This window comes from Heloderma suspectum, chromosome 2 (assembly GCF_057233095.1).
Source record: "Heloderma suspectum isolate Gila_16-S chromosome 2, 16-S_ref, whole genome shotgun sequence".
Lineage (NCBI taxonomy): Eukaryota > Metazoa > Chordata > Lepidosauria > Squamata > Helodermatidae > Heloderma > Heloderma suspectum.
In genome coordinates this window covers 284,828,306-284,856,084 of record NC_139459.1, presented here as the reverse complement: position 1 = coordinate 284,856,084, position 27,779 = coordinate 284,828,306, and the positions used below count along the sequence as shown (strand labels likewise).

General features: G+C 48.4%; 2 protein-coding genes across 5 annotated transcripts; one reads left to right on the top strand and one right to left on the bottom strand.

The window, feature by feature from the left end:
• Window positions 1-121: 121 nt before the first annotated feature.
• ABHD14A (abhydrolase domain containing 14A) lies at window positions 122-20,045 on the bottom strand. Of its 2 annotated transcripts, XM_084839694.1 has the most exons (6): window positions 19,834-20,045; window positions 19,629-19,660; window positions 6,547-6,823; window positions 4,780-4,895; window positions 2,263-2,498; window positions 122-391 (listed from the first exon to the last, which is right to left on the bottom strand). In XM_084839694.1, exons 1-6 carry the CDS (start codon window positions 19,881-19,883, stop codon window positions 209-211), a joined length of 894 nt encoding a protein of 297 aa, XP_084695820.1. In that variant the 5' UTR covers window positions 19,884-20,045; the 3' UTR covers window positions 122-208. The 2 variants fall into 2 exon arrangements, with proteins under 2 accessions (XP_084695820.1, XP_084695821.1); XM_084839695.1 differs by lacking the exons at window positions 19,629-19,660; window positions 19,834-20,045 and adding an exon at window positions 12,905-13,805.
• LOC146354748 (putative protein-lysine deacylase ABHD14B) lies at window positions 19,070-27,773 on the top strand. 3 transcript variants are annotated; one of them, XR_014788485.1, is made up of 5 exons: window positions 19,070-19,134; window positions 20,951-21,189; window positions 22,625-22,866; window positions 25,867-26,833; window positions 26,893-27,773. XR_014788485.1 is itself a non-coding variant. In XM_084839697.1 (5 exons), the coding sequence occupies exons 2-5, from the start codon at window positions 20,982-20,984 to the stop codon at window positions 25,899-25,901; spliced, it is 531 nt and encodes a 176-aa protein (XP_084695823.1). In that variant the 5' UTR covers window positions 19,070-19,134; window positions 20,951-20,981; the 3' UTR covers window positions 25,902-27,773. The 3 variants fall into 3 exon arrangements, 2 of the variants coding, with proteins under 2 accessions (XP_084695823.1, XP_084695822.1); XM_084839697.1 differs by adding an exon at window positions 24,766-24,811 and having other exon boundaries at window positions 25,867-27,773; XM_084839696.1 differs by having other exon boundaries at window positions 25,867-27,773.
• Window positions 27,774-27,779: the final 6 nt, after the last annotated feature.

The window sequence follows — 27,779 nt, the reverse complement described above, 5'->3', positions numbered from 1 at the left end:
ACGCCTAGAGCAGTCACAACAGAAGCAGCCCCACGAGCAAACAGTGAGAAGCTCCTCCCATCTAGAGTCAGCAAGCCCTGGAGCCCTTTAGATATGGAGAAACACATTCAAAGACATGGCAGCACCCCGGTTACATGGCAGAGATGCAGTCTTGACTCTTTCCCAGGAAGAGGAGGGCAGGGCAGGGCAGACAGGCAGGGGGCCATCATCATTTGCGCTCACTAAGGAAGTTCAGGAGTGCTTTGTGGAACTCCTGGGGCTTATCAAGGTAACAGGCATGGCTGGCTCCAGGCAGCATGACCACTCTGGATCTGGGGATCTGCTGAAGGCTCTGAAGAGACTGGGTGCCCAGGCCAGTGTCCCGCTCTCCATAGATGATCAAGGTTGGAGTCTAGAGAGAGAAAAACATTAACACATTAGGAATATTCCAAGGGGCCTGTACAAGTAAGCACGAGGAGCACAATCCCCCCAAGCACTGCTGGCGAACAAGCGCCATTCTTTTCAGTGGAACCGGTGGGCAGTTCCTTGAAAGCCCCGTTGAAATTGTAACATTTCTGAGTTGCCTTTCCAAGGATGCACTCGAGATGGTATGCATAAATCAGAATCAAGAGCATTTAACACAGCAGATGAATGAACACAAGAAGTCCACGCCACTCTATACATTTCAGCTGACAGAGAAAAGGATATATGGGGGAAACTATCTTGGTAGGGTGTTCCAGAGAGTGGGATCCACAGTTGTACCAGTCCTCCTGCCCCCCACCATGGTTCTCTTCTTAGAGAAGGGCAGAGCACAAAGCAGAGCCTCAGATGATACCAAGTTATGAAAAGGCCCGCGTGGAAGATCCTGGAGACTGGACGGCCACTGTGTCTGGCGTACTGCTATCCTACATGGCCGATCACATACAGACCAGTCTTCTCCAGACGTTTTGGATTTCAACTCCCGCTGGCCCCAGGCAGCATGGCCAATGATTAGGAATGCTGGGAGTTGTAGTCCAAAACATCTGGAGGGCATCAGGTTGGGGAAAGCTGCTATATGTTATTCATCATAGGGAAAACTGTAAATGCCCAGTGAATGTCTGGACTAACACAATGGCCAACCTCTCCACTGCCTGCACAACAGGGTTTATTTCCACCAGTGTCTTTCTTCCAGGGGTTATGAAGCCAGAGTGATTGCTCTATGCAACACCACCACCTTTACTTCACTTCCTCCAAGCTCTGCTTCTCCTAGTTCTGCATTTCACGGTACATCAGGTACAGCTGCGTCATGGGACCATATCCCACGATGCAACAGTGTACCTGTTGCCAAGAAGCAGGGAAGAAAGGTTACCTGGAGACATTCAGGCAGAAGGGAATGTTGGGGACCAAGTATCTCTAGAAGGAATTCAGGATTACAAACTGACATGACCGTAAGATCATGTGCGTAGTAAGACTTACTTTGCAAACAGTCTTATTGTAACAGACTTTAAACGTATAAAGCATGTGGGCATAAAGCAAAGGGGTAGGAATTGTTAAACTGGCATAACTGAGAGAACCCTGTTCTTGTTGTGGAAGTTCTTCTCTGAAGAAATGTTACACTGAAACAGCTTTGCATGCATTTCCATACCTGGGAAAAATGCCCTGTTCCCTAATTTCCCTAATGTTCCCTAAAGCAGACTTTGGACTGGAGCAGCGCAAGGCAGAGACAGAACAGAATGATAGGAACATAACATGAGAGCCCTGCTGAATCAGACCAAAGGCCTATCTAGTTCGGCGTTCTGTTCCAAGTTCCAGCAGTGACCAACCAGTTGCCTGGTGTACACAGGGAAAGGCATGGAGATTCCAGCTGTCTGGGAATGGAAGCAAGGGGGCAGAAAACAGAAGCCTTGAAACAGTGCAAAGTCACTGAACATCGGAAGGCTGGCTCAGTTTCCTCCAGTTACTGCCCCTTCATCAAACACTGCCCACATATCCCAATTCCCCCCCCCCCAAATGAAAAGGTTGAAAACTTGCTTTTAAAAAAGGTGAAGGCTGACTTTCCTGGAATGCCAGAGTTCATGCCAGATACCCAATTCTGTAGCCGCTATGTGTACGGATTATTTGTTCTACACAGGTCCCATGCAAGGCATCAGAGCTGTGCCTGTGAGCAAGGCCTGGCCCTGCTCTCCCTTTTCCACCTCCTCGCTGGAATCACAGGCTAAATTTGCCCCTGTGAGATCCCTATTATGTGAACTCTACACCAAGGCACTGGAAAGGGCCCCATTTCACTGCTCGCGTCTCCCTTACCTTGACCTGCTGATACTGCTGCGTAGTGAAGTCCTTGGTGCTCGCAGGCGCAATGGCCACAAAGCCCTTCAGCTGTTCCCCACCGGCCAGGAGAAACGGAATGGAATAGCGCCCGCTCATGGACGAGCTTATCAAAACAGGCTTCTGAAGGCCCAGCTCCTTGAAGATTTGCTGCAGGAAGGCAACACGGCCTTGTGCTGTCTCAACAGCACTGGAGTGTGGGGAGTCCCCATAGCCTGTCAGGAAAATAAGGAACTGGGATAACTAGACCCAGCATAGACACAGGCGGCAATAACAACGAGCAGACACTGATGGAGAGCCATTAGAGGGATGCCAGACACTGATCTTACCCATCTCCAATGGTAAAGAAAACCTGGCTTTGTACGAGTTTATGCAATTCTGGCTGCTTTAACCATAAACATGCACACATCCTTGCTCTCCCACATTCAGGCTCCTTCTTCAAAGGCAGGTGGGGGGAACCTCAGTCCTGGGGGCCAAATCCAGCCCTCTGAGGGTCCCTATCCAACCTGTTGGGGTTCCCCAGGTGGCCACCCCCTTCCCTCGGCACCACCCCCTTCCCTCGGCACCACCCCCTTCCCTCGGCACCACCCCCTTCCCTCCAACCGCCAGTTGTTTGGTGGTTCCCTGGCTTTTCTATGTTTCCTCCCCACACACCCCTTCTAAATGGCTGTGATGCCTCTCCTAAGGCTTAGTTACTGGCAGTGAGAAAGAAAGGAAAGGTTCCTCCTGTGCAAGCACCGAGTCATTACTGACTCCTAGAGGGACGCCACCTGCGCTGGCGTTTTCATGGCAGACTGTAGCGGGGTGGTTTGCCATTGCCTTCCGCAGTCGTGACTACCTTTCCCCAGCAAGCTGGGTACTAATTTTACCGACCTCGGAAGGATGGAAGGCTGAGTCGACCTGAGCCGACTACCTGGGACCCGGCTTCTGCTGGGAAGGGATCAAACTCAGGTTGTGGGGAGAGTTTCAGTTGCAATACTGCCGCCTACCACTCTGCGCCACACAAGGCTCTAACTGGCAGTGAGAACTTCAAGCTAAAAGATGCCAGCATTTTTTAAAATTTGGGGGCCCACTCCATTAGCCCTGCCTCCTTTGCTTTCAGTCCCATCCGACACTGGAACGTGGCCCTCCAGGGCTTCTCCAAGACTGAATCTGGCCCTCTGGCAGAAAGAAGTTCCCCAACCCTGTTCAAAGGAAACAGCAAAAATAGGCCAGTCTCCCTCTTTCCAATCCGCTGGTCAATCAGGGCTTTAGGGGGGTGGTAGAGCTAGAGTTCATAGCCTTTGCCAAGGATGGCGAAGAGGACTGTTTTCCTCCCATTAGTTATGTTCTCCAGAGCTGGAGTAGCAGTAAGAAGGTGAGCCAGGAAGGCCCCCCTGCCTCCGTTTCAGATCTCAGCTCAACCATGAACTTACATTGTAGCCTTAGGCAAGCCTCAGCCTCAACCTCAGGGAAGTAATAGTACTGAGCTACCTTATGGGCTGTTGTAAGAATTACCAAGATCATTTGCTTTACAGTCTCAAAAAGAACTGTATGAAAGCCATGTATTACTGTGATTTGGGGAAAAAACAGGAAACCAGTATTAAGTGGGAAAATGACAAGTCATTCCGGGAGGGTTGAGACTCATTGCAAAATGCAGAGCTGAGTTGAACTCCCATGAAACTGAAGTCTCTAGGGAGCTGACAGTGCAGGGGTCAGAACATTCAAGAAGAAAAATGACCGGGTTGTGCTATTATCCCAACTCGCTTTCCACTTGTATGTGCTAACAATTGCTATTGCCTTCCTTCCAAGTAGAATCAGCAATCTGGCTCAAAGTACATCTAGGCATCTGAGATCCTTCAAACTCATCTGCCCCTGGTTATCAGTAATTAGCCACCACCTTGTGCTGTAACACAAGCCAAACTTTTACAGGCTTGTTCTGCCACATCTCCAAGGCAATTAGTAACTAAGACAAAGAATCCCAGAGCAGGGACTAAGCGTTCTCCCCTAGTGAACACAGTGCTGTTTGAAAAAGAGGACTATATCCAAGCAAGATGGGCAGTGCAGTGCCTTTCTATGTGGCTGGCCAGAGGCTTCAAAGGACATAATTCTCTGGAATGAGCTAGTTAGACCAGTGGCAGACAACTGGCAGTCCAGGGACTCTCCCATCTGGCCACCAGATTCCAAGGATCCCTCCCCTTATTAAGCACATCAGCAACTTTCTCCCCAATGTGAATGATGAACGGAGGCTTTGGCAGCACCTTCAGTTCTGCTGGCATTCTCGCCGGGGAGGACAGCATCAGCTAAGCCTTTGCCTGTGGCACAGTTGCATGGGAGTGATTCACTGAGCAGGGCCAACTTTGCTGGTCCTTCCACCTCTCCTCCCAGCCCCATTACAAATTAGTTGCCAACACAAGAGCGTAGCGTCGTTATTCCTGACCATCAGACCACAAGAGCACATAAAGCGGAAGGTGGAAAGTCGAAGTAGACACAGACACGTTCGCAGCTTATTCTTACCAGGCAAGTCAATAGCTATTGTGCGATATCCACTCTCGGAAAGCAAAGCCAGTGTTCCCAGTTCCTCCCACGTCTTGGAAGTGAAGGCCTGACCGTGAAGGAAGATTACCGCTAGTCTGTGAAGGGAAATGCAATATGAAGGGGAAGATTCTGGAGTCTTTCCAAATAAACAAAAATCGATGTTTTTCCTTAGCACAAAAATAGTGTTAGGCTGAATTTGGGGGAGGAGTGGTGTAGGTCTGCTGGGCGGCGGCGGGGAGAGTAGATGTGTTCTCCAGTGCCAGTGAGGAGCACTCAGCTTAGAACAATATGAACATGGGGGAGAAAGAGAATTCGCAGAACAGCATGGGATTGCAGCAAGGGATGGGGTAAGTTTGAAAGCTTTTGCCAGAGTTTTCTCTACTGTACCACTGCAGCAATACATGTATTCACTCTGCACTGGTACAGTAGGAAGCACTTTGGTTATCAAACTAGGGATGTTGGAGAAATCTGCAACAGATTCAAATAGGTTTGGATGTCTATGAATCTTTTCTGCAGAGGTCCAGCTTTTTCTGAGTCATGTGCACTTGAGGACCAGGGTTTTTTTTACGGGGGGGGGGGGGGGTTTGCACAAATTTGCACTTGTGCTAATGTGCATTAGAACAAAATTCTTGTACATCCCTAAAAAAATCCAATTCCGTCAATGAGCGGATGACAGAATGAAAGATGCATGACAATCCGCAACACAGACAGAATGGATTTAACAAAATCTAAACATTCCTATATCAAACCGAGAAAAATAAAATAACATATTTTAAATGGAGTGGGCATTGTCACCAGAGATGTCATGAACACTCAGCAATAGGAACTTATGCAACCAACACACACACACACACACACACATACACACGACTCCCAGCTGCAAAATTGCTAACTGGGACAAAATAATTTCCCCCATGATAAAATGCTGTGCTTTAAAGCTGGGAAAATGTGATTTCTTCACAACCAACATACTAGCTGGGGGAAAGATATTTGGATCTCCTGCAATAACTGAGCATCAGTTACACATTTGCTGTGCAATAAAACTACTATCTGAAAAGTCCACAGGTTACCGCAGCAGATGTAGGAGGGAAAACTCTGGCAACAGCAAGACCCAGTAGCAGGCTACTGCTGTGTTGAACTTTTCTGCACATTGCCAGAATGAAATAAAAACTTTCAGTGCATGTGTGCGTGTAGCAGCTGACCCAGGGGCCAGGCCAGTACTTAGCCATAGTACTTGACACAGCTTGCCACTCACAGGTGCCAAAATAACTGAAGAGATCAAATATATTTCTTCTTTTACTCACTGAAGAATCATTTTTAGCAAGAAATGCAAATGCCACTGGGGCAAAATAAAGCAGGTATTCAAGAATTCACTTTTAAGAACAAGAAAAAATGGAATGGTTTTAATTCAAAGCCATGCTAGTTTAGCAAAGAACACTGAGTGATCATGAGTGACTAGATATCTAGGTTCCAGATCATTTGGAAGAGTCTCTACTACAGCACAGGCTACATGCATTAGGTTCTGCCTTGGTGCTACTGGGTCACAGGAAGAACAATGTGCAAACTTTTGTTTTGTTCTCGGTAGGGACAACCCAACCAAAAGCAACCGATTCATTATAATGAAGACGCATCAGCACAACACAAACTGATGCTGCTGAACGCTATTAGTATGGACATCACATTTCAAAAAAAATTATCTAAGATTACAAAGGCTCCTTAAGGTCTGGGAGTAGGACGGCAACTTACCTTTCAGTGGAAGGAGTTCCAGCTTTCTGTGCCAGTACAGCTTCTCTAAAGAAAACAGAGGGGTTTTGTAGGACTGTCCCTGTCAAGATGGTGACATTGCCAGCTGCTTGACCCTTCCTCATCTCTTCTTCCATTGCCCGGGGCTTGGGGACGTCTACTGAGGATGTAAACCTCTCGTGCTGGATTGCAGGGAGCAAGAGGTAGAGGACAAAGGTGACGAGGACTCCTAGGACCAGCAGCCCCAGCCTGTTGCGGATCAAAGTCATAGTCATCCTTTCTGAAAGAGTTTGGGAGAGAAAGAGAACAGCTAGGATCACAGCGCTTGAGCAGGGGCTGCCATGGCAGGGCAACAAGGCAAGTGGACTCCATGCACCAACAGAAGCTGCAGGTTTACGCAGGATTTCAAGCGGGCAAGGCAGATGCAAAATTAGGGGGGGGGGCTGTGTTCAAGTTAGCCTCCCTGTTTGGGCCTACAACTTCCATCAATCCTAGCCAGCATAGCCAATGGTGAGGGGCCATGGGAGTTGTAGGCCAAAACATCTGGAGGGCCACACCTTGCCCATGCCTGCTGTATGGCATTGTGCTCTCCTCTGCAACTAGCATGCCTGGTGTTTGGGGGTGACAATGACTCATCTGGTTACTGGTGACTTGATTTGAGATCAAAGTAGGAACTGCTTCTTCCCCAAACCATTTCTACAATGCCTACAGCTGATTTGGTATCACAGATACCTAGTCCTTTCGTTGAGAGGTCTGGAGAACCAAAGACACCTGGCTCATCTTGCTCAGTATTAGCAATTCACATTAGTGATATCCTCCAGGTCTTTAGGATACTTGGGGTTGCTGGAGGTGGATAGGTGACACTACTAGAGGGCTTGGGCCTAACGTTGAAATTGCCTGCGTGGCTCAGAAAGAATGTCATACTGGACTGCTACTTAGGCTTCATCCCCCACTCCCCTTTCTTCTACAGCAATCTTAGGAAACTTAACCAGGTAGTGTGAATGCAGTCCCCAAGGTGCTCATCAGGAGGTTAGCATGGTTGGGCACTTACCAAGGCCCACGCCCCTGTGGTGGGCCCACTGCCAAGAGTCCCAATGTTCCTGCTGCTGCTCCTCCTCACCCTTGCTACCTGCTTGCTTGCCTGCCCTTTCCCTCTGGCCTACTGGGGGGAAAGCCGTGGAAATAAGCAGGAGCAGCTGCCCCTGCCTGCTCACTAGCCTGCCAGCTCTCTCCCTAGCAAGTGAACACACAATAACAGTGAGGAGAAACACAGCAGCAACAAAGTGGTGGGCCATATTGGGGGGTGGGCACCCACTGAGGGTGTCTTTCCAAAGGGCCCTCCAAAACCTGGAACTAGCACTGGCAATCACCCAATTAATCAACGGATGGTATTTTTGCACCATGCCTCCTTCCCCACAATAGTTGCCAGCTTTTGTTTAGCGGCGGGCTACCCAACAGGCAAAGGTTCAGCATGAACTCCACTACTCATCCAATTACTAGATTTGCACGACAATAAAAGCAGGAATTCAGCAGAAGCAGCATATCAAACAGCTGCTAAAGGCACAGGAGATCTGTCAGAAAAAAGGTGGCAACCATACCTCCTTCCTTTCTCTCCTTCCTTCCTTCCTTCCTTCCTTCCTTCCACCCCACCACTCTCACACCCACACAGAGGGCCTGTTCGCATTATCACAGTGGTAGAAATAAGCCATGGTGGCTTATTTCCCTCGCCATGCATGCTGGTCACGTGCCGGTCGCGTACTAGGAAGATTTGCACAATTTACCATCGCTGGCGTGGCTTGTCATGTCATGCAAACCCGGAGAGGGTGGTCGTGGTTAACAAGCCCTTCCAGAACCCTAAAACTGCCCACGGGTTCTGGGTGGCTTGTTAACCATAGCAACAAGCCACCCCTGCAGGGTCTGCATGATATGGCAAGCCGCCCTAGTGAAGGTAGTTATGCAAATCCCTCTGGCACGCACAGTGGGGGAAATAAGCCATCGTTGCTTGTTTCCCCTGCTGTGATCGTGCGAGCCTGGTCAGAGGGCACTCACTAGATATCCACTGTTGTCTGTTCCTAATATCTTCCCTTTCCCCAACTTACTCTAGCTTTTAGGCCCTCCTGATGAGACAAGTTCCCTTACAGCGCCCCACCCTACTGCTATATCTTGCTTTCATAACGAAACCCTGCCCAGCTCTGACAGCTCAGTCTAGGGCAAGAATCAAAGTGCTGCTGATATCCTTCTCTGTTGATGCTAGGACTACTAATGTCAGGTTAAGTTTGGCCAAATTTGTGTCTGCCATTGTCTCTTGAGATCCCAATACACCATCCCCCACCTTTTTTCTTTCAGTTTCTTTGTTACAAATTAATCCAAAACCTGGAACAATATCTCCCTCATCCCCAGTGGAATCAGAAAGGATAAACACTTTGCTGGGCTCGCCTACCTTACCCATATCTAAGGTTCTCATGACACCGGGGGGGGGGGGGGGGAGAGAGAGAGAAAGGCAATCAGATTCACCCATAAATAACAGAGGCCGCAGCCTGTATGCAACAAAAGACATCAGAAGCTTTTCTGTAAGAAGTGGATCTGACCTTCAGAGGCGATGGGAAGGCACACAGTTACCCCATGAGCACAAACTGCAGGAGCCCATGCACAGACTGCTTACAGAGAAAACAGGTACTGCATATGTTGTGCTTACTGGGGAAAAACCATTCAGTGCCCAATACCTGAAGGTGTCTTAGGTAAGCACCTAGGCTAGGGGCTGATCTGACACCTATAGACGACCTGTCCTTAAGCTGACTTTGCATCAATGGAGGTTATATTCTGGTGCTTTAGAAGCCATCATCTCGATGGCCTTGTAGGCCCCTTCCAACCCTACTATACTATTCTATGATTGTGATGCATTCCAATGGCTCTGAAATGGCAGGAGTGGTTCTCTCACCCTTCTAGAATCATCCATAAGGAAAGCAAAGCAATCAGCACAATGTTATTTCTGTCACAGACCAATGCTACAAGCCTTGGGAGAAGTATTTATTTTCTAGACCTCCTAAACAACCAAACCATAGATTTGTTTTTTGAAAAAATACTGAGCACCCAACTGGGACTGTATTTCCAAGGGAGTTGAATTACCATTAAGGTACCAAAACAGGCTTGAGTTCTGCGCTACTGAACCCATAACATACAGAACTCCTTAAAAGCATCTGTCTTATAGTGCCCGGCCAGTTACAGATTACTCCCTACCCAGACTCACCATCACCAACAAGATGGTGGCTTGGATTTGGCTATGAACTTTAATTTAGGAGGAGACAGTAAATTTCTCGCAGTAAGGATACTCACCTCAAAGACACATGGTCACTCCTAGAGCAAAATGCTTTTGCTGTTCTTAAATGCACAGCAATAAAAGTCAGATTCATGGAAAGTGGACACAGAGGAGTTCACAAACCTCTGTCCATGTCACAAAATGGCCCCAAAAGGGGCATGGAAGGCCAGCTAGGCAAATACCATATTACTAAGAAGCTCAGGGTAGGAGAATAAAACCCAGAAACAGAGAACCCCACTGTCAGGAGTGCCCTAGCTGCCTCTTGCGGTCCCCACCAATAGCCAACTTAGGACACAGACGATGAGGAATTCTTTCCGAGACTTTATTCCTTTATGACTCTTTCAGTATACTAGTCGCTAGCGCCAAAGCAAGGAACAGCACTGGGGAAAGTTAGCAGAGTAGTCTAAGCTCCAGGTAAGACAGTTGGTCCCTGTTTGAAGGAGAACCACGGGAAGACCCTGAACTTATGGGCTAGGGAGAGATCCTCCCTCTTTCCCTTGGGTCCTTGGGATGCGACCGTTGTTTGCGCGCCAAACGAGCGCTATGCCTCCTTTCCGCGCCCTCCATCTGTTGTCGCTCCCTGCGTCTGCGCCGAGCGTCCAGCAAGCCTCCCTCCAGCGCTCTCTCACTGCCAGGGTCACTATCTATCCCAGGAATGCTGGCAGGAGGAATTTCTGCCAGCTGCTGTGCTTGTGAGAGATGAGCGAGCTCCTCTCCCACAGATTGCTGTTCCTCCTCAGAATCAGAACTGCTCTGGGGCTCTGTTGGCTCAGTTTCCACCCTGACACCCACTTTAACTGACAATGACCCAGTTTACACATCACAGCAGGGTTAAAACTAACACCAAACCCTAGGTAGCTGTGAACAAGCAGGAGCAAGCGGGCATGTTGGTTCCCAGCCAGCTTCCCTCCCGGTCCTGTTGTGATAACACAGCAACGCCCTGTTCCTGGGTTATTTATCGTGATGGCAAAACCCAGAACTCTGGGCTGTTGGGGGACAAATAGCCCAGAGTTTGAACCATGGTTTAACCATCATGCACACTCCTGCTGCGTTTTCAACAACCCACCGTTTGTTAACCATGGGTTGCTGATGGTATGTGAACCTGATCATGATCTGCATTTGTAGTGGCTGCTTTCAGCTCTACTACATTCTGCCATAGGAGTGAGCCATGCAGGCCCAAACAGAGGGGATGACACACAGCTGAAGAGTACGATGGTCTGTGCAGAGGCTTTGCAGTTCTCCAGGCCAGTGACTTGATAGTCACTGTGCCCTGCAGCAGGCCAGCTGATCCCCCTCGCAGAGATTGGGACTGGCCTAGCACCAGGCTTACCACCTCCATCTGAGTAACTCCCCTTGGCATTATTAGGAAGAGATTCCCCACCACTCAACCCTTCGCAGTAAGTAGCAGCTGCTCATTACAGGGCTATAGCAAGGAGAAAGGTTGTTGCCTTTGGGAGGGGAAACACCCACCTTGCTTATTCAAGCAGGGATAGGAGAACACACACTATGGAAATCAGCCCTCCCATGAGACAGCCCAAGACACTGCACACCTCATCCAAAAAAGCAGGTCTGGGCAACTTGCAGCCCTCCAGATATTTTGGCTTACAGCTCCTGTCATCCCTCGCCATTGGCTATGCTGGTTAGGGCTAGAGATGTGAAGGCCTGGGAAAAAAACTGAAAAATCCAGAAAAAAAAGTTTTCCCCATTTTCCCCAAGGGCCATTTTGGTTTTTTCCCTGAAAAATTGAACAACTTTGGATTATGAAATACTTTCTTTTAGAATTTAAGACATATATTGCTACCAAGCCTTTACTCCCCACCCCAATGATTTTTTAAAGCTGTGTAATAGGATGACTTTTATAGAAAGACTAGAGATGTAAAATGTCTGGAAATAATGAATCCATGGGGGAACTTTTTTTAATCCTCCCTGTAAGATTCTCAGCATAGTCATTTCTTCCATTTCTTATTAAAATTATTGATCCAATGTATCTTTTACTGACAGACATTTAGGGATTGTCCAAGACATGCTCAGTTTCCCAACATGTGAATAGTCACCATATCATAATATAGAAGAATATGTGCATTCTTGACAGTTTGGGTTTTGTTTTACAGAGTCCTCTGTTTCTGGGTTTGTCTTCCTCTGCCTCCAGTTCTTCCTGCTTCTTCTGGATTCTAGGATGATTCAGGTGTTTCAAGCACTACGTGCTGAAGTTCCCTCTGGTCAGACATAGGATAGGAACCTAAAATATGCTATGTATAACTTGGTTTGCTCAAAAATTAATCATGTTTGATATATTAAATTGTAGAAGTATAGTTTATTCAGACAATAATTACAAATTCCCTAACCGAATTCACTTTTTAAAGTTTTCAAATATGATTATAATTTTATGAGCAAACCACGTTATACATAACTTTATGAACATAAAGGCTGCTTTATATTCCTAAAGCAGCCTTCTTCAACATGGTACCCTACAGATGTTTGGGACTACAATGCCCAGCATTCCTGACCACTGGCCATCCTACCTGAGGCTGATAGGAGCAGAGTCCAAAATATCTGGAGGGCGCCAGGTTGGGGAAGGCTGTCCTAAAGCAGCAGCGTGACTTTAGATCTGTAAAGAGTGCTTAAAAAATAAGTATTGCTTATTTTTCCATTCCCCTCAAATTTCCATCCCCCCCCCCCCAAAAAAAAACCCCCCAGGAAATAAACCAGTTTTTTCCATGGCTTCAAAACTTCTGGAAATTTTACATCTCTAGTTGGGGTTGATAGGAGTTGCAGTCCAACAACATCTGGAGCGCCACCAGTTGCCCAGCCCTGCAATAAAGGTACCCTGTGATGGCAAGCCTGAACTAGTCCTCTTTCTATTATACCCATTACTAACCTCTGCCCTTTACTCAAAATAATAAGGAACAGACATAGCCAAAGCTGGGCTTCACCGCAGTACAAAAGAACCACAACCACAAAAAAGAAGGGCCATAGCTTCCTGCCTCAGGTTTCAATTTCTGCCTCAAGATGTATCCTCATTTCTTTTCTCCTTTCATCAGCTACCTTGTCGGATTCTATCCAGCAGCTGAGCTGCAGATTCATTGTCCTTGAAGTTGTAGGTTTTTCCCTGATGAACAACCTTTAACTTTGCAGGGTACAATACGTAAGCTCGAGCACCTTCCTTCAGGAACTGTCGCCTGAGTGCAACAAAATGCTTCCTCTTGGCATATGTGGCTGGGCTGAGGTCAGGAAAGAAGGATACCCCATGTCCGTGGAACTTCGTCGCCCATGATGCCTTCAGGATTCTCTCCCGATGCCGTAAGTCAGAGAGCGTTATTAGCACAGTCCTGCCGTTACCCTCCTGGGCATTACTTGCTGGGAGACGGTAGGCACTTTCTATACAGACGGGAACCTCTTTGCCATTTAAGTCCAAGGCAGCCGCCACCAGGTTTTCTATGAATGGAATGAGGTTTACATCTCTGACAGCTGCTGGGACCCCAGCGACCCGCAGATTCCGAGCTCGCGCTTTGTTCTCGAGGCTCTCCAGCCTGCGCTCAGCCACCAGGCGCCCGACTGCCAGCTCCCTCATCAGAGCAGAGTGTTTGACTACACAGCCTTGGGTGGACACCACCGTTGCTTCCAGAGCCTTGATTCGGTGGCTGGTCTCTTCCAGGCGCTTCTCAAGCTTTGCCAGTTCATCCGAGACAGAAGTCAGGGCTTGGCCTAAGGAATGGCGTTTGGATATGGTCTGCTCCAACACCTCTTGTACTGACTTTGCCGTGGTGGGTGGAGAGAGGTGCACACCATGAGCTCTTCCACCACGGTCTGTCAAAAGCATTGTCCTGCTGTTTGGGGGATGCCTCTGAGCCATTAGCTAATTCCCTCTCAGGAAAGAAGCATGGGCACCTTCAAAAAAGTAGCAGGGACAGCACCATTCCTGCTGGGAGAGGTTCACAGTTCCCTACTGCTCTTGCCTAGTGTAAATGTAATAGGACACACCCTTGTTTACAAGCCTTTTTTTTTTTTTTTGCCTCCTCCTGCATACACACCTTCCTCCTCCTCCAGAAGTTTCATTGGCCCCAAAAGGTGCGCAGGGGGTGGGGGGTGAGGAGGCATTGCGGATGAGGTGTGGCAATGTGAAACCTCTTGCTGGACACTCTGCAGCTTGCACAGAGGTGTAAGGGTGAGTAGTAGCACTCACTGATGCACGTCCACATCCATTCATACACACATACATATCCTGCAACCCCTCCACTCACTCAGTGCCAGCCAAGAGCACTCACAGATGTCACAAGCCAGAGGCCATAAAGGGTCGTCTCCTACCCCAACCCCACTTTTGGAAACCTCCTTCAGATATAAGACATAGCACACGTTACTTCAAAGGCACATACATTAATTCTACACCCTTCTATTATTACTGGTCTAAGATAGGATGTCTGGTCAAAATGTCAGGCGTACAAGAAAATATAATGGAATGGGGGGGGCGTGGGGACACACACGTCTTTGCTCTGGCTTTATGGAGGGGGGGAGACAAGCCTCGCCCTCTGGAGTCGTGTGGAGCCATGTTTTGTTTAGTTTTGAAATGCCAGGTGTCCCGCTACAGCAGAGAGGGCACACTTGGAACCCTCCAGATGTTGGACTGCTGCAACTCCCATCAGTTCTCACCACCGGCTATGCTGGCTGGGGCTGATGGGAGGTGCAGTCCAGCAACATCTGGAGGGCCAAGGTTGCCCAGCCCTGCTCTGAAAGCTGCTTCAAACGCAACACCCCCAAAGCGCATCATGAGGGATGCAGGCGACGCGCCGCAACCGAGCAGTCCTTGCCTTCCTTAGACCCACACCTTCCGGAGGGCTGGGAGATCCCCCCGCCACGCCGTCCCCGCCTCTCCCCACCGCACGACAGCCCAAGCCAGATATGGTCTCTGCCTGCCCGCCTGCCTGCCTCTCTCCGCCCCCAGGGAGGGAGGCAGCGCGCCTAGGCCAGCAACCCCGCGCCCGAGCCGCGCCTCTGCCTCCCCTCTCCAGCCCATGCGCGATGGCCTCTTGCAGCCAGCCCTTTGCAAGCGACCCCGACGCCCCAGGAGCAAAACGCTCCTCCCCGCGAAGGGCTGGCCGGCTGGCCGACGGTACCTGCACGTAGCAGCTTCAGCAGCAGCAGCAGCAGCAGCAGCTGTGTCCTGCCCCCCCCCCGCCCAATCCGGCGGGCAAGCGACCGAGTTGCGTCACACCGAAGCCTCCCGCCGCGGGGCCTACCAGCCCGCCTGCCTCCTATTGTCGGCCCCCATCTAGCGGCCGACGGCGGGAACTAACTCGGGCTCGTCTTCAGGCAAGTACGCAGGAGGCGGGCCCGAAGCCGCTCGCCGGAGCGGGGAGTGCGCGCGCAGGCACGCCGATTAGAAGCCAGTGGAGGCCGGCGGCCCCGAATTCGGTGCGGCCGCAAATGCATTCCAAGCTTCAGTCAGAACCAGCCAGAACCCCAAAGGCGCCATCCAAGGTGCTCAACCTAGTTTGGGGACCGGGTTCAGCACCTTGGTCAGATCCTTTAGAGTTCTGGCTCGTTCTGACTGAAATCCAGAACGGATGCACAGCCCCACTGGAACCGGAGCCACCGGCCTCCACTCTTGCAAAGCGATTAAGGATGCCATCCTGTACAGCAGCGGCCTTGCTCAGTCTGTGCCCTGCAGTAGGGATCGGTTGAGCTACAACTCCTAGCGTCCTCATCTTGCTTGTCGGAGGATGCTGAGGGTTATAGTCCAACATATCTGGAGGGCCCAAGTTGGGGAAGGCTGCTGGGCATGCTTCCCTGGGTGACGATGGTGATGGTCACCAACTTGGATGGCTTTAAAAAGGGATTAGACCATTTCATGGAGAATAAGGCGAGCCATGGCTACTAGTCCTGATGGCTTGATGCTCCTTCCAGGATCTCAAGAGCCTCTTGTTGAGGGTGAAAGAGGAGAGTGCAAAAGCTGGTTTGAAACTCAACATTAAAAAAACTAAGATCATGGCATCTGGCCCCATCACTTCCTGGCATATGGAAGGGGAAGAAATGACAGAGTTTATTTTCTTGGGCTCCAAGATCACCACAGACGGTGACTGTAGCCATGAAATTAAAAGATGCTTGCTCCTTGTTAGGAAAGCTATGGCAAACCTAGACAGCATAGTGAGAAGCAGAGACATCACCTTGCCGACAAAGGTCCGCATAATCAAAGCTATGGTTTTCCCAGTAGTAACGTATGGCTGTGAGAGCTGGACTATAAGGAAGGCTGAGCGCCGAAGAATTGATGCTTTCGAACTGTGGTGCTAGACGAGTGCCCTGGACTGCAAGGAGGTCAAATCAGTCAATCCTAAAGGAAATCAACCCTGAGTGCTCATTGGAAGGATAGATACTGAAGCTGAAGCTCAAATGTTTTGGCCACCTAATGTGAAGGGAAAAGTCACTGGAAAAGACCCTGATGCTGGGAAAGACTGAAGGCAAAAGGAGAAGGGTACGGCAGAGGATGAGATGGCTAGATAGCATCACTGATGCAATGAATATGGACTTGAGCACGCTCCGGGAGAGAGTGCAGGACAGGAAGGCCTGGCGTGCTATGGTCCATGGGGTCACGAAGAGTTGGACACGACTGAACAACAACATGGTTTCTAGAAGTAGCCCTAATCGCATGATTCAAAACAGGAGTTTCAGACATTGTGTAAGGGACCAGAGCTTAATGGTGGGCTCATGCTCTGCATGCAGAAAGCCCCAGGTTCAATCACTGGTATTGCAAGTAACACAAAAGGATCAGGTCACAGGTGATGGGAACCAGCTCTGCCTGAGACCCCTGGGAGCCACTGCCAGTCAGAGTAGGTACTACTGGGCTAGATGGAAACATAGTCTGATCTTGCATAAGGTAGCTTTCTATGTTCCAGAGGGCATCTGTTCAGGTACAGCATGACTTGCCATTAACTTCCTAGAGTCTAGGCCAGCTTGATGGAATAGATGCCCGTGTGTGACAGGGAGACAACTGGGACACCCCAGCACCTTTTTTCATGCTAGGCCAAAATCCCTCCCACATTTTGCTACTTATTGCTGCACCCGCGTCCACCCCACGTCCTTGCCTACAAGACTACCCACATCCTTGCCTAGCATTTCAAATCCTTACTACCGAGGCTATTAATTTTTATGACCACCAAGTTAAGGATCTGCAGACGCTAAATTTCTTGGACTGGATTCTCAGTGATCTAGGCCCTGTTGCCTTCCAGTCATCTGGGGCCTTTCATGTCAGCTGAAGGACTCAGGACCAACATAGAGCCATGTATCATGAAGTCTAAATAAGTGCACACCCTAAATGTATTGAAAAATTAGAGGACTCTAAGAAAACTAGAAATCTTACCATATTCAATAAACAAGAAAGAGAACCTATTTGCTTCGATTCCCAGCCTTTTGCTTACTAGACTATCACACCTTGATCTTGGCAGCAGAATTCCTGACACCCATTCTGCTGCTCTAGGAATGAGTTATGGGAGGTTCGTAGCTCAGTGGTAGAACAGGCACTTTGCATTATAGAAGGTCCCAGATTCAATCCCTGCCATCTCTAGTTAAAAAAAAGAAACAGAAAAAGGGGTTGGGTAGCAGGTGATGTAAAAGGCTATTTATTCATGGATGATAAGTAGATCAATGGTTGTTAGTCATAATAGCGAAATGGAACCTCCATGGCCAGTCACAGCATGCCGGTGAATAATGCCAGTAGCTACGTAACAAAGAATGGGGCGAGGCTGTGGCTGCCATGCCCTGCTTGGGGGGCTACCTAGAACCCATTGGCTGTTGTAGGCTTATTTTCCCAGCTACAATTGTATGAACCAGGCCACAGTGATTCTTCACTGAAGCATGTTCCATGTTGCCAGTTTTGTAACGAGGCCTGTGGTGATTTCCCCAATACACAAATTGCAAGGGGCCTAATAAAATCAGAAGAGCCTGCCTTTCATATAAGATAAATTTTGAATTTCTTCTTGTGGGAAAACCACCACTACCAATCTCTCCCTGACGTTAGACATGCACCAATTATTTTTAGGTGTATGTTGAAGACACATCTGTTAATGAAAGTCTTCCCTGTGTAGTTTAGCCTACTCTCTTTTGGATAAATAGAGACTACATGTTCTATGTACTGTTTTTTATATCCTTATGATGTGTGTACACTTCTTTGAAATCTGTAGAGGTAAGCAGTTTATAAATTTGTTGTTCAGTCGTTCAGTCATGTCCGACTCTTTGTGACCCCGTGGACCATAGCACGCCAGGCCTTCCTGTCCTGCGCTCTCTCCCGGAGAGTTTATAAGTACTTGTAAATAAATAAATATCAGGAATCACTGATGACCATTTGCTTTCACAGTTAAACTGGAGTGTGTGTGTATATTTTTTCCCAGTGAGGCCAGGAATGAAATATCTGTAACCGAGTAATGAATTCTTAGGTGGCAAGAATCAACTCTATGCTCCAATCGCTGACAACCCCAGGGGAAAAAATGAAGCTGCACGTAGGGCCACTATCCCCCCACGCCCTGCAATACCTCATTATAAATTTTCAGAATTTTCCCTGGAGAGTAATATTTTCTTGCTATTGCACCAACGCTTGGGAGATAGTCATCAACATCTGCCAGCTTTTGAACAAGACAGAAAGAAAACACTGTTACGCTCAGCCCACTTCTCCGAGTAGTGACATAAAAGCTTGAAGATGATTCTGAAGTATATTGCACATGTTCATTAAACAAACACTGATATGCCAGTTTATATCTCCTGTTCTATTGTTTTAATTCAGCAAGTTAATCTGGGTTTATGATTTTTGAAAAATACCTTGCCTGAAATTAGCATCTCATTGCACAAACCTATACATCTGGGGGTGTGAGAAGCACTGAAATCAATGAGGCTTCACTTTAAAGTGTTTAGGATCAGTGTCACAGGTTGTACATTACATTATTTATTTAAAACATTTTCATCAAGTTCAGATTTCAGGGCGGTGTACGATAAAACAGTAACATCAAATATCAAAGTAACCTAACAGGGAGGCAGCAAATAAAACCACAGAAACAACGTAGAAGCGTTATACATTATAAGTTTTAAATGCCTCTGTAAATACGGATGCATATGCCGGGCAATTCCACTAGATGCCCCTAGTGCCTGTGTGAACGTTTACCTAGAAATGTTGTAACTTTTCGTGTTTATCGTCTCCCCCCCTTTCGACACGCTTCCTTTAGTACCTTTGGACCCCGGAAGCTCAGGAAGGCAGCGAATCTTTCGGCGATCGCTTTGTGGCCTATTGCTGGGAGGTAGCGTATTCCTGAAACTTCACCTTTTTTGCTTTGCAAAAGTTGCCCCCCGCCTCCCCCCGCGTTCTGTTGTGCCGGCCCGCGCCCAAAAGAGCTCTTCATCTATTCTGAGCAGCGGGTAAACTGGCCGTTGCAGCTATCAGGTAGTCCAGGTAGTGCCATGACTTGCACCAGCAGGTGCAGAAAAGAATCCAGTCAAGGGGGGAGTTTAGGGTGCGATCCTATGCATGTTTAGACGGCGGAGAAGGCCTACAAAGGTCCATGCTGGCTGGGGAACGCTGGGAGTTGTAGGACTGTCCCCGCGTCTGAGCAGGCATAGGATCGCCCGTCAGGAGCTTCTTTCCGCAGAACAAGGTGCTCCTTGCTTCTTTCCTCCTCCCAAGTGACTTCCGAGGACGCGTAGCTCGTGGCGGCCCCCGTGCAGTGACTCCGGGCCTCTTCCGTTCTCCGCTTCTTCCTCTCCCCCCTCCCCCGCGATTCCGGTGTAAACATACCGAGTTTATACAGTCTGGACGAAGTGCGCCATCTGTGTGCATAATATTCAGAAATTGAGGCGTTAACCTGCTTGGAAGCCGCGCCCACCCCCCTACTCCTAGGTGTCTTGGGTGTACTCCTAGAGGAGGGCTAACCCCGCGCTTTCATCCGGCACCTTGCCCAGGAACTAACCCTGCTCTTTCATGGGAGTGGGTGGGTCTGTACCTGGGGACGGAGAGGCTATCCCTCCCCTCTCCGCATGCTGCCATTGCCATGAAGATCACGCTCCTTCGCCCGCCCCTCTCCACATCTTCCTGGGGCTCAAAAGTCTTGAGCTTACGTGTGGAGTCAGGAGGGCAGGAATGCAGGGACTGCGTATGAACTTAGTACACAGAAATCAGCCCAGTCATTGCACGTGGCCTCACGTTTCTTGCCCCCCCCCCCTTCTGCGATCCTGGCACTACCAGCTGTGAGTGCAGCAGCATCAACAAGGCTGCTTTAAAATGGAAATGGCCAAGCTGTGAGAGGAGGCAAAGCCCACCAGCATTCCCTGTGACAGGCCTGACAATTCTAGCAAATGTTCCCTTGTCTCGGACGGGCTGCCCCCGCACCCACCCCAGGAGACATTCCAAATCAAGGAGGAATCCCTTTTAAGTTCTCTTCTTCTAGTGCTGTGTGGTTAGAGCCCATTCCAGGTTCTCCACAACTGAAGTCCGGCTCTCACTTTACATTTTTATACCCGAGTATAGTTACACAGGTGCAAGGCCCATGTGTCGGTTTTCAAGTGTGAAGAGGATGTGGCATGCGCCCCTTCAAAATACTCCAGAGTGGGGACCCATTCTTTTTCAGTTCCACCTTTGGCTTTGTTTTTTAAAGGGACAATGCTGAATTTGATAGGTGTGCCATCCAAACTTGATGTGAGATGTGTGCATTTTATACTTGGGCATCCATGCTTGAGCACAAAATGTTAAAAGTGAAGAACTGGCCGTGAGAACTGGTACAGTGAGCCCACGCATTTTATTTATTTATTTATTTATTTATTTCATTTCTATACCGCCCAATAGCCGAAGCTCTCTGGGCGGTTCACAAAAATTAAAACCAAACAGCACACAATAAAACAATTTAAAATATATAGAACATTACAACCACACGATAACAATACAACCACAATAAAACCTAGCAGCAGTGCAGGAGTTTAAAATACAGATTTAAAACAGCAAAGCTAAAGGCAAAAAGGCATAGGGCAAAAGAGTCCATCTTCTCCCCTGCCAAGCAGCCAGTGCTTAGAGTCCTTCCTGTTTGTTTTTTGTTCCATTTTCTTCTTTGGTGCTCCTACCTTCAGGTTTCTTGGAAGATCCAGTGCCACCACAGTGATGGCTGCCACACAACTGACTGAGAGCACCATCACAGTGGGTGGGCAGACCCTGTTCTACCGGCAGGCCACACCTGCTCAGCAGGGCCCTTGGCTTTCTGTCTTGCTGCTGCACGGCATTCGTTTTTCATCAGAGACTTGGCTCAACCTGCAGACTTTGGCTAAATTGGCGGAAGCGGGGTACTGTGCTGTAGCTATTGACCTACCAGGTAAGTCTCAGTGGGCAAGGAAGCTGCATCACGACTTAGATCGTGAACGGCTGCTCTGGTGGAAAACAAGACCTCCATTGCGGGTGTAATTCAAAATATAAGAATATGGTTTTCCCACAAGGGAAGTAATTGCCTGCCTCTCAGGACTCTATGGCCAGTATCCTATTTGCAAGCCCTTTGGGGCAGGAGCCTCTCTTCGTGCATTCTGTGAAGTGCCATGCAGTCTGATTGCACGATGAATCCAGTCTTGGAGGCATCTGACGTTGGGGGCTTCCGATTATCCCGTGTCCCGCCAGGCTGCTGCTGCCAGAGCAGGAGGAATGATAGAGGCAGTACCCTTTTTGATACTACCACTAAGGTAAATTACGTGGTGCCGGCATAAGCAACCTCTAGCACAACATCAACAGTGTTTGCTCACACAACGGGTTCGCCTGGAAAGCCTGCCATGCCAGCAGAGTGTTGAACAGAACACTGCCTATTCTCATGTTAGTTTTTAAATGTGGTAGGTCATGCTCCTTTATGGAAGGCCAGATACAAAATAAGGTCGCACAAGTGTGTATTTTGGCTCCAGTACGCCCATTTGGCTCAGCTTGGACATCATGTCAAATCATGGTTTATGCTAACCAAAGTTAACAACAGACACCACAATTCAGCTTCTAAAGGTACAACAGGAAGTCCAAGGTTTAGGGCTGCTTATCTGCTTTTGTTTTCATGAGCTCAACACCGGGCTTCATAGGTTCATAAGTTTACTGTCTCCGTGCTGCAGCATCCTCTTGGAGCTGAGCAACAGCTGTAACTGTAATTTATCAATGGTTTGAGGATTCAGACGTAATAGCTGGATCCAGCAAAAGCTCCTGTCCCTACCTTCAAAGTTCTCCATGGCCTTCCTTCCCCTCTTTAATCTCTCCACTCTTATATCTTGATACAGCCGTCTGTGACCTTCACTCCTCCAGGTCTACCACCCTTCAGTATCTGAAGCTCTCCTGCTCCCTCAAAAGACTCCATCCTTCCTCCCTTGCAGCTCCATATGCTTGGAAGTGCCCGAGTACACCTGTGTGGTGCCTTCTCTTCCTTCCTTCAAGCCTCTCTCAGAACTCACCTTTTCTGTGAAGCCTTTGCCACAGCCTCCTAGTTCCTTGACCTACTGTAACTAAACAAGAGGGAGGAACAACATTTTCATCTCTTATAGCATTTCCCACTAAATGGGCCTCTGGGCCTGTCTAGTGGAGTTGTGCTCAGTGGTTGAGGGAAATGGGGTGGAACCATGTGGGAGAGCCAAATTGGGACACCAGGAGGGCTGGATTTGGCCCTGAGCCTACAGGTCCTGCTGTAGCCACAGGATGATTTCTGCCTTTGGGTCCCTCTGCAGATTTTATTGTAGTTGCTCATCTGCTAAGTATGTGTAACATGGGGCATCTGATTTCTTGTGGTTCAGGATTAGGTCGTTCCAAAGAGGCTGCTGCCCCAACTCCTGTCGGAGAACCAGCACCAGCCAGTTTCTTGAAGTCGGTCTTTGAGGCCCTCCAGTTCAACCAGGCAGTGGTGATCAGCCCATCTCTCAGTGGGATGTATTCGCTTCCGTTCCTCTTCCAGCACAATGAGTTGCTCAAGGCCTACATCCCGGTGGCCCCCATCTGCACGGAGAAGTTCCCAGCCACACAATATGCCAGTGTCAAGGTCTGTCTGTCTTGACAGCTAGGTTTGGACAGGGGAGGGGATTCTGGGGTTAAAGCTGGGGCAGATCTTGTTTCAACACATGGTCATTTGGAGGAACTGGGAGTTAACAGAGAAACTCAGCTGAGATTTCAAAACCGTGTGAGGAAAATGGAGCAGGAGATCATATAAAGATCTAAGGATGTGTTACATGGATGTATTGGGATCTGGGCTGCAATTTTGCCAGCTATGATCTGGTATGAAGTCCACCTCTCCCTCTTTCCCATAATTCACCATGAATCTGATAATTTTCTCTCTTTTTATTTAAATGAACACAGTGATTGCATCCAACAGGCACAAGATTCCTTATAAAACCCCCTCAGTTGACCACCAGAGGGCACTGCCCACTGCCTCATTCTCGGATACAATACACTTTCAAAGGGGCCGGCCTACATTCAGGCCTACAGACATATACAGAGAAGCCTTTGGGCTGTTTCTCTTTGCACTGACTATCTGTAGTCTCAAAAAGAGCAGTCTAAGAATTGAGGATAATGGGGTGCAAGTATCCCTTCACCTTTATGTCCACATTGCTCTCCTTATTCCAAGCCAAGAAGATATGAGAGCTGCTAGGACAAAACATCTCCCCATTATGTAAACCAGTAAAAAAACCCACATTACTGCTTCTTCACTCAAAAGAAAATAAAAGCAGAGGGATGAGGACTGTAACTTCCCTAACTTCTAAAATACTGCTTTATAATGCCTCTTGAAAATGCAGAGCACTTAAACTGACCCTTATCCAGATTCCTCACCTTTGAATTTTAGCCTCTTCCTAATATTGGTCTCCTGCGTGTGCCTTTGCCCTTGCAGATGTGACCTGCAAACTGTTTTTAGCCAGGGTGACACTGTAAGACAATAGCTTTGACAGCAGTGGGAATTCCCTGTACTCTTACAAATCCAGATCTCTGCTATAGAGATTTCAAGCCTCTGCAGATGTAGACGAGGTTTGTTTTCTTTGCTGGAGATTTCCACTTGTACGATGACCAAGACAGGGTTGTTCTACTGCTAGGAATAATTGGATATATGTGTAGCACTAACAGCAAGATAAGCACGGAACAACCAAGTATGAGACACAGAGGGAGCAAGTACATCTTAGCTTCCTGCACTCTTCATTTGGCAGAAAATGAGCCAATTGCAGTGAACCATGCAGAGGTAAGCCTTCTTTATACATTCGGTAAACTGAACCCATGTGTGGATCATGTGTGAACATAAGGGCCATGCTGGATCTGACCAAAGGCCTATCTAGTCCAGCATTCTGTTTACATAGTGGCCAGCCAGATGGCAATCGGAAGTCCACAAGCAGGAATGAGAGCAATAGCAGCCTCCTGCTCACGTTCTGCACCGACTGGTACCAAGAAGCATACTGCCTCTGATTCTGGAGATGGTGTATAGCCATCATGATTAGCAGCCATTGATAGCCTTCTGGGCTTTTGTCTAATCCTATTTCAAAGCCATCTAAGTTGCTGGCCATCACCACATCTTGTAGCAAAATCCATAGTTTAACTCTGCACTGTGTGAAAAAGCACTTTTTTCTGTCCTGAATCTCCCACCATTCGGCTTAATTGGATGACCCCGAGTTCTAGTATTAAGAGAAAAAAAGGTCTTCCCATCCACTTTCTCCGTGCATAATTTTATATACCTCTATCATGTGTGTGTTGTCCCCCCCCCCCCCGGTTACTCATCTTTTTTCTAAGCTAAATAGCCACCAACACTGCAACCTTCCCTCACGGGGAACTTCTTCCAGTCCCTTGATCATTTGGGTTGCGTTTTTCAAGTGCTGCTGTGAGCCCAGGCAGTAGTCCTATGTGTGTTCAAAGTGTACGTGCATTGGCTCTGTCTGTGTGATGGATGACCATGTTGTTTCAGAATTCCTGGCTGCATATACAGAGTTTTTACACAATGCTGTTTGCCCGTAAGTAGGATTACTTCCCACCTGGAACTGAACATATGTGGGGCAGGGCTAGCCACTGTGATCCTGTTCCGCCTGCCTTGCATTTCCCTGTCTGTGACTGAATGTGGGAAAAGGCATATAGTGCTGATCCTGCACTCATCATAGACTGCATAATGAAGGGGTGCGGGGAACCGATATAGGAAATTCTTGTACTGTGGATGTTGGAAAGGTTAGGTATACATTGGATGCCCATTTGTCCATCTTGCACATGGCTTGTCTGAACATGTGCCTAAATGGAAGATAACCACCAAGAACAGCTTATCCAACTAACTAACTTTCAACATATCATGGAGAGGAGGTGGCATCTGCATGGATTCACTACAGTGTGGATAGGGGAGCCAGGTAATGCAAAAAGCTGTAGAGAAAGTATGTTTCCTGGATTTTATGGTTCAAGCGAATAGACGAAGCTAGCAAGCAGGAAGACTGCCTCTACCCCTTTCTTTCATGTAGGGCATAATCTTATGCATATTTAGACAGAAAAAATTCGTACAACTCCCAGCATTTCCGAACCAGCCATAAGCATGCATGGGATTGTGCCCTTCAGGTATTTTTTTTAACCACACTTAGAGAGCAATCCTATAGGCAGTAGACAGTGTCTAGAGGGCCATAGGATTTCTCGGTTCCTGGGAACCAAGGTCAGAGCCAGTGCTCTGACTGTTGCCAGAAACCATGCTCCCTGCCCCCCCCCCCCCCCGCGTCGCAGGTGGCACAGTTCTCGCCGGTCTCCGCACTTGGAAACAGAGCGTGAAGGAGGTGAATAGGGGGCATTCCTAGGGGCGGGGAGGGAATGAGACTGTGGAAGCCACTTACACTGCTTGCTATGCAGTGCACATCCTCCTCTCCAACGTGCCCCACCTAGACAGCCAAAATCGGCCATCTAGCTGCAAAAGCAGGGTGGGTGGAGTGCAGAGGATCCCCTCCATACTCCACCTGCCCTGCATAGTATGGTTGGCTTCGGAGGCATCCGACTATCCCAATAGGCATCCACCCTTAACTTCTTTTCTCTTCCCCTTTAGACACCAGCACTCATTGTATATGGGGACCAGGATGATCAGCTGGGCAAGGTGAGCCTGAACAACTTGAAGAACCTACCTAATCACAAGGTGATGCTGATGAAAGGGGCAGGACATGCTTGTTACCTTGACAAGCCAGATGAGTGGCACCATGGTCTGCTAGACTTTCTGAAGAGCATTGAGTGAAGAGCAGACAGCTCTGCACCCTCCCAGCCAACCCATGATCAATGACTTCCCCCCTGTGTCTCTTTGGTCTACACATTCTGGGTATTAGGGTCTCCTTCTGCAGTTCTATCAGCAACCTGAGCAGGACCTGAGTTCTTTTTGGACTATCTGGCAACCCTAGAACTAAACCGATTAGGAAATGGATGATGTTGCATCTGGAGCATGTCCCTTGCTTCATGTTTCATTCATTGCCTGACTTTCCCTCCTTTGGCCACAGATACATTAGGTCACACTTTTTAATGTTTTTTTCATATAAAGATCTAAGGATGTGTTACATGGATGTATTGGGATCTGGGCTGCAATTTTGCCAGCTATGATCTGGTATGAAGTCCACCTCTCCCTCTTTCCCATAATTCACCATGAATCTGATAATTTTCTCTCTTTTTATTTAAATGAACACAAATGCCAACAGCTCCCACTATGGGCTGGCTGAGATGATATAATAAAGTTAGGATAATGTACAGTTCCCCAACAGAGCCATCTTTTAGTGCTAGTCCACACTGAGCTGCTGAACTCTTTGCAATCTTTGTCCCTGACATCTCTGCCTTCTGTCTTGATCACAGACCCTTCCGCAATGTCACTGCTGTGATCTACACACACATCTAATTTGGCTGGTTCGCATGACACGACAGCCCACCATGGGTTAATATACCTGTCAGACTCTGTCTGGCACCTGCGGGCACCATTTTTACATGGCACTCGCAGGCACATGGCTTGACGTGTCGTGCGAAACCAGGCAGCAGGGGTTGTTCGAAGGTTAGACAACCCTCAAATAACCCATAGCTTGTTTTAGGGTTATTTGAGGGTTGTCTAACACTCAAACAACCCCTGCTGCCTGGGTTGGCACGACCCAACAACCCATGGCAAGCTGCATGCTCGCAGGCGCCCGGCATAACATAACAGTCCCTGCAGGTAAATTAGCCCACGGAGGACTGTTGTGTCATGCGAACCAGCCCTGTGTGTCAGAACCTGTTTCTTCCTGCTCTGGGATGGAAAAACTGCATGTTCTGTTACCAGGAGCACACAATGGCAGCCAGGTGCTCTGTGATGAACAACTATTAGAGCGTAGCAGGACTAACGCGGACTTCACCCTCCGTGACTTTAGAGAGCATCATTTTGTGGGACGAAGGCTTGAGAAGTTCCTGGACTACTCCTTTCTAAGTCCCTCAACACCATGCATGTGTTAAATGCCACTGTCCCCTTTTGAAGGCGGACCTGTCTGAGAACTTGTGACTTCCCAGTTTGAGAAACTCTTGTCTTCCAGGGTTACTGATGAAATTAGGTGCTTCTGGGAGGCGTCTTAGAAGTTTAATAAATAGTCAGTGGGAGAAGTCAGAGTACTGTTTGTCCATAGTTCCAGCAACAGGGGGCACCAGCAGGACAACCCTTTGTCCACCTTGGAGAGGTCAAGGCACTCTGAGCGAGGAGGCATCGCGCACCAATTTGAGAACATGAGGGAGAGCATTCTGTTGCTGCTCCACACTTGAGCCATTCCGTCCTGGGTATAATCAAAGGGACTACTGGGTTAATAATGGGAGTGCAGGCTTCCAAGAATAAGGCTAGAGCAGGAAAATGAATTAAATCAGTTGGGCAGGTGCTGCCTGGATTTCTGGTGAGTTCCTGCTGAATGATAGATTGTCAAAATTAATGACTGGTGATCAAATAAAACTGATTTGTACCTCTGCTGTTTT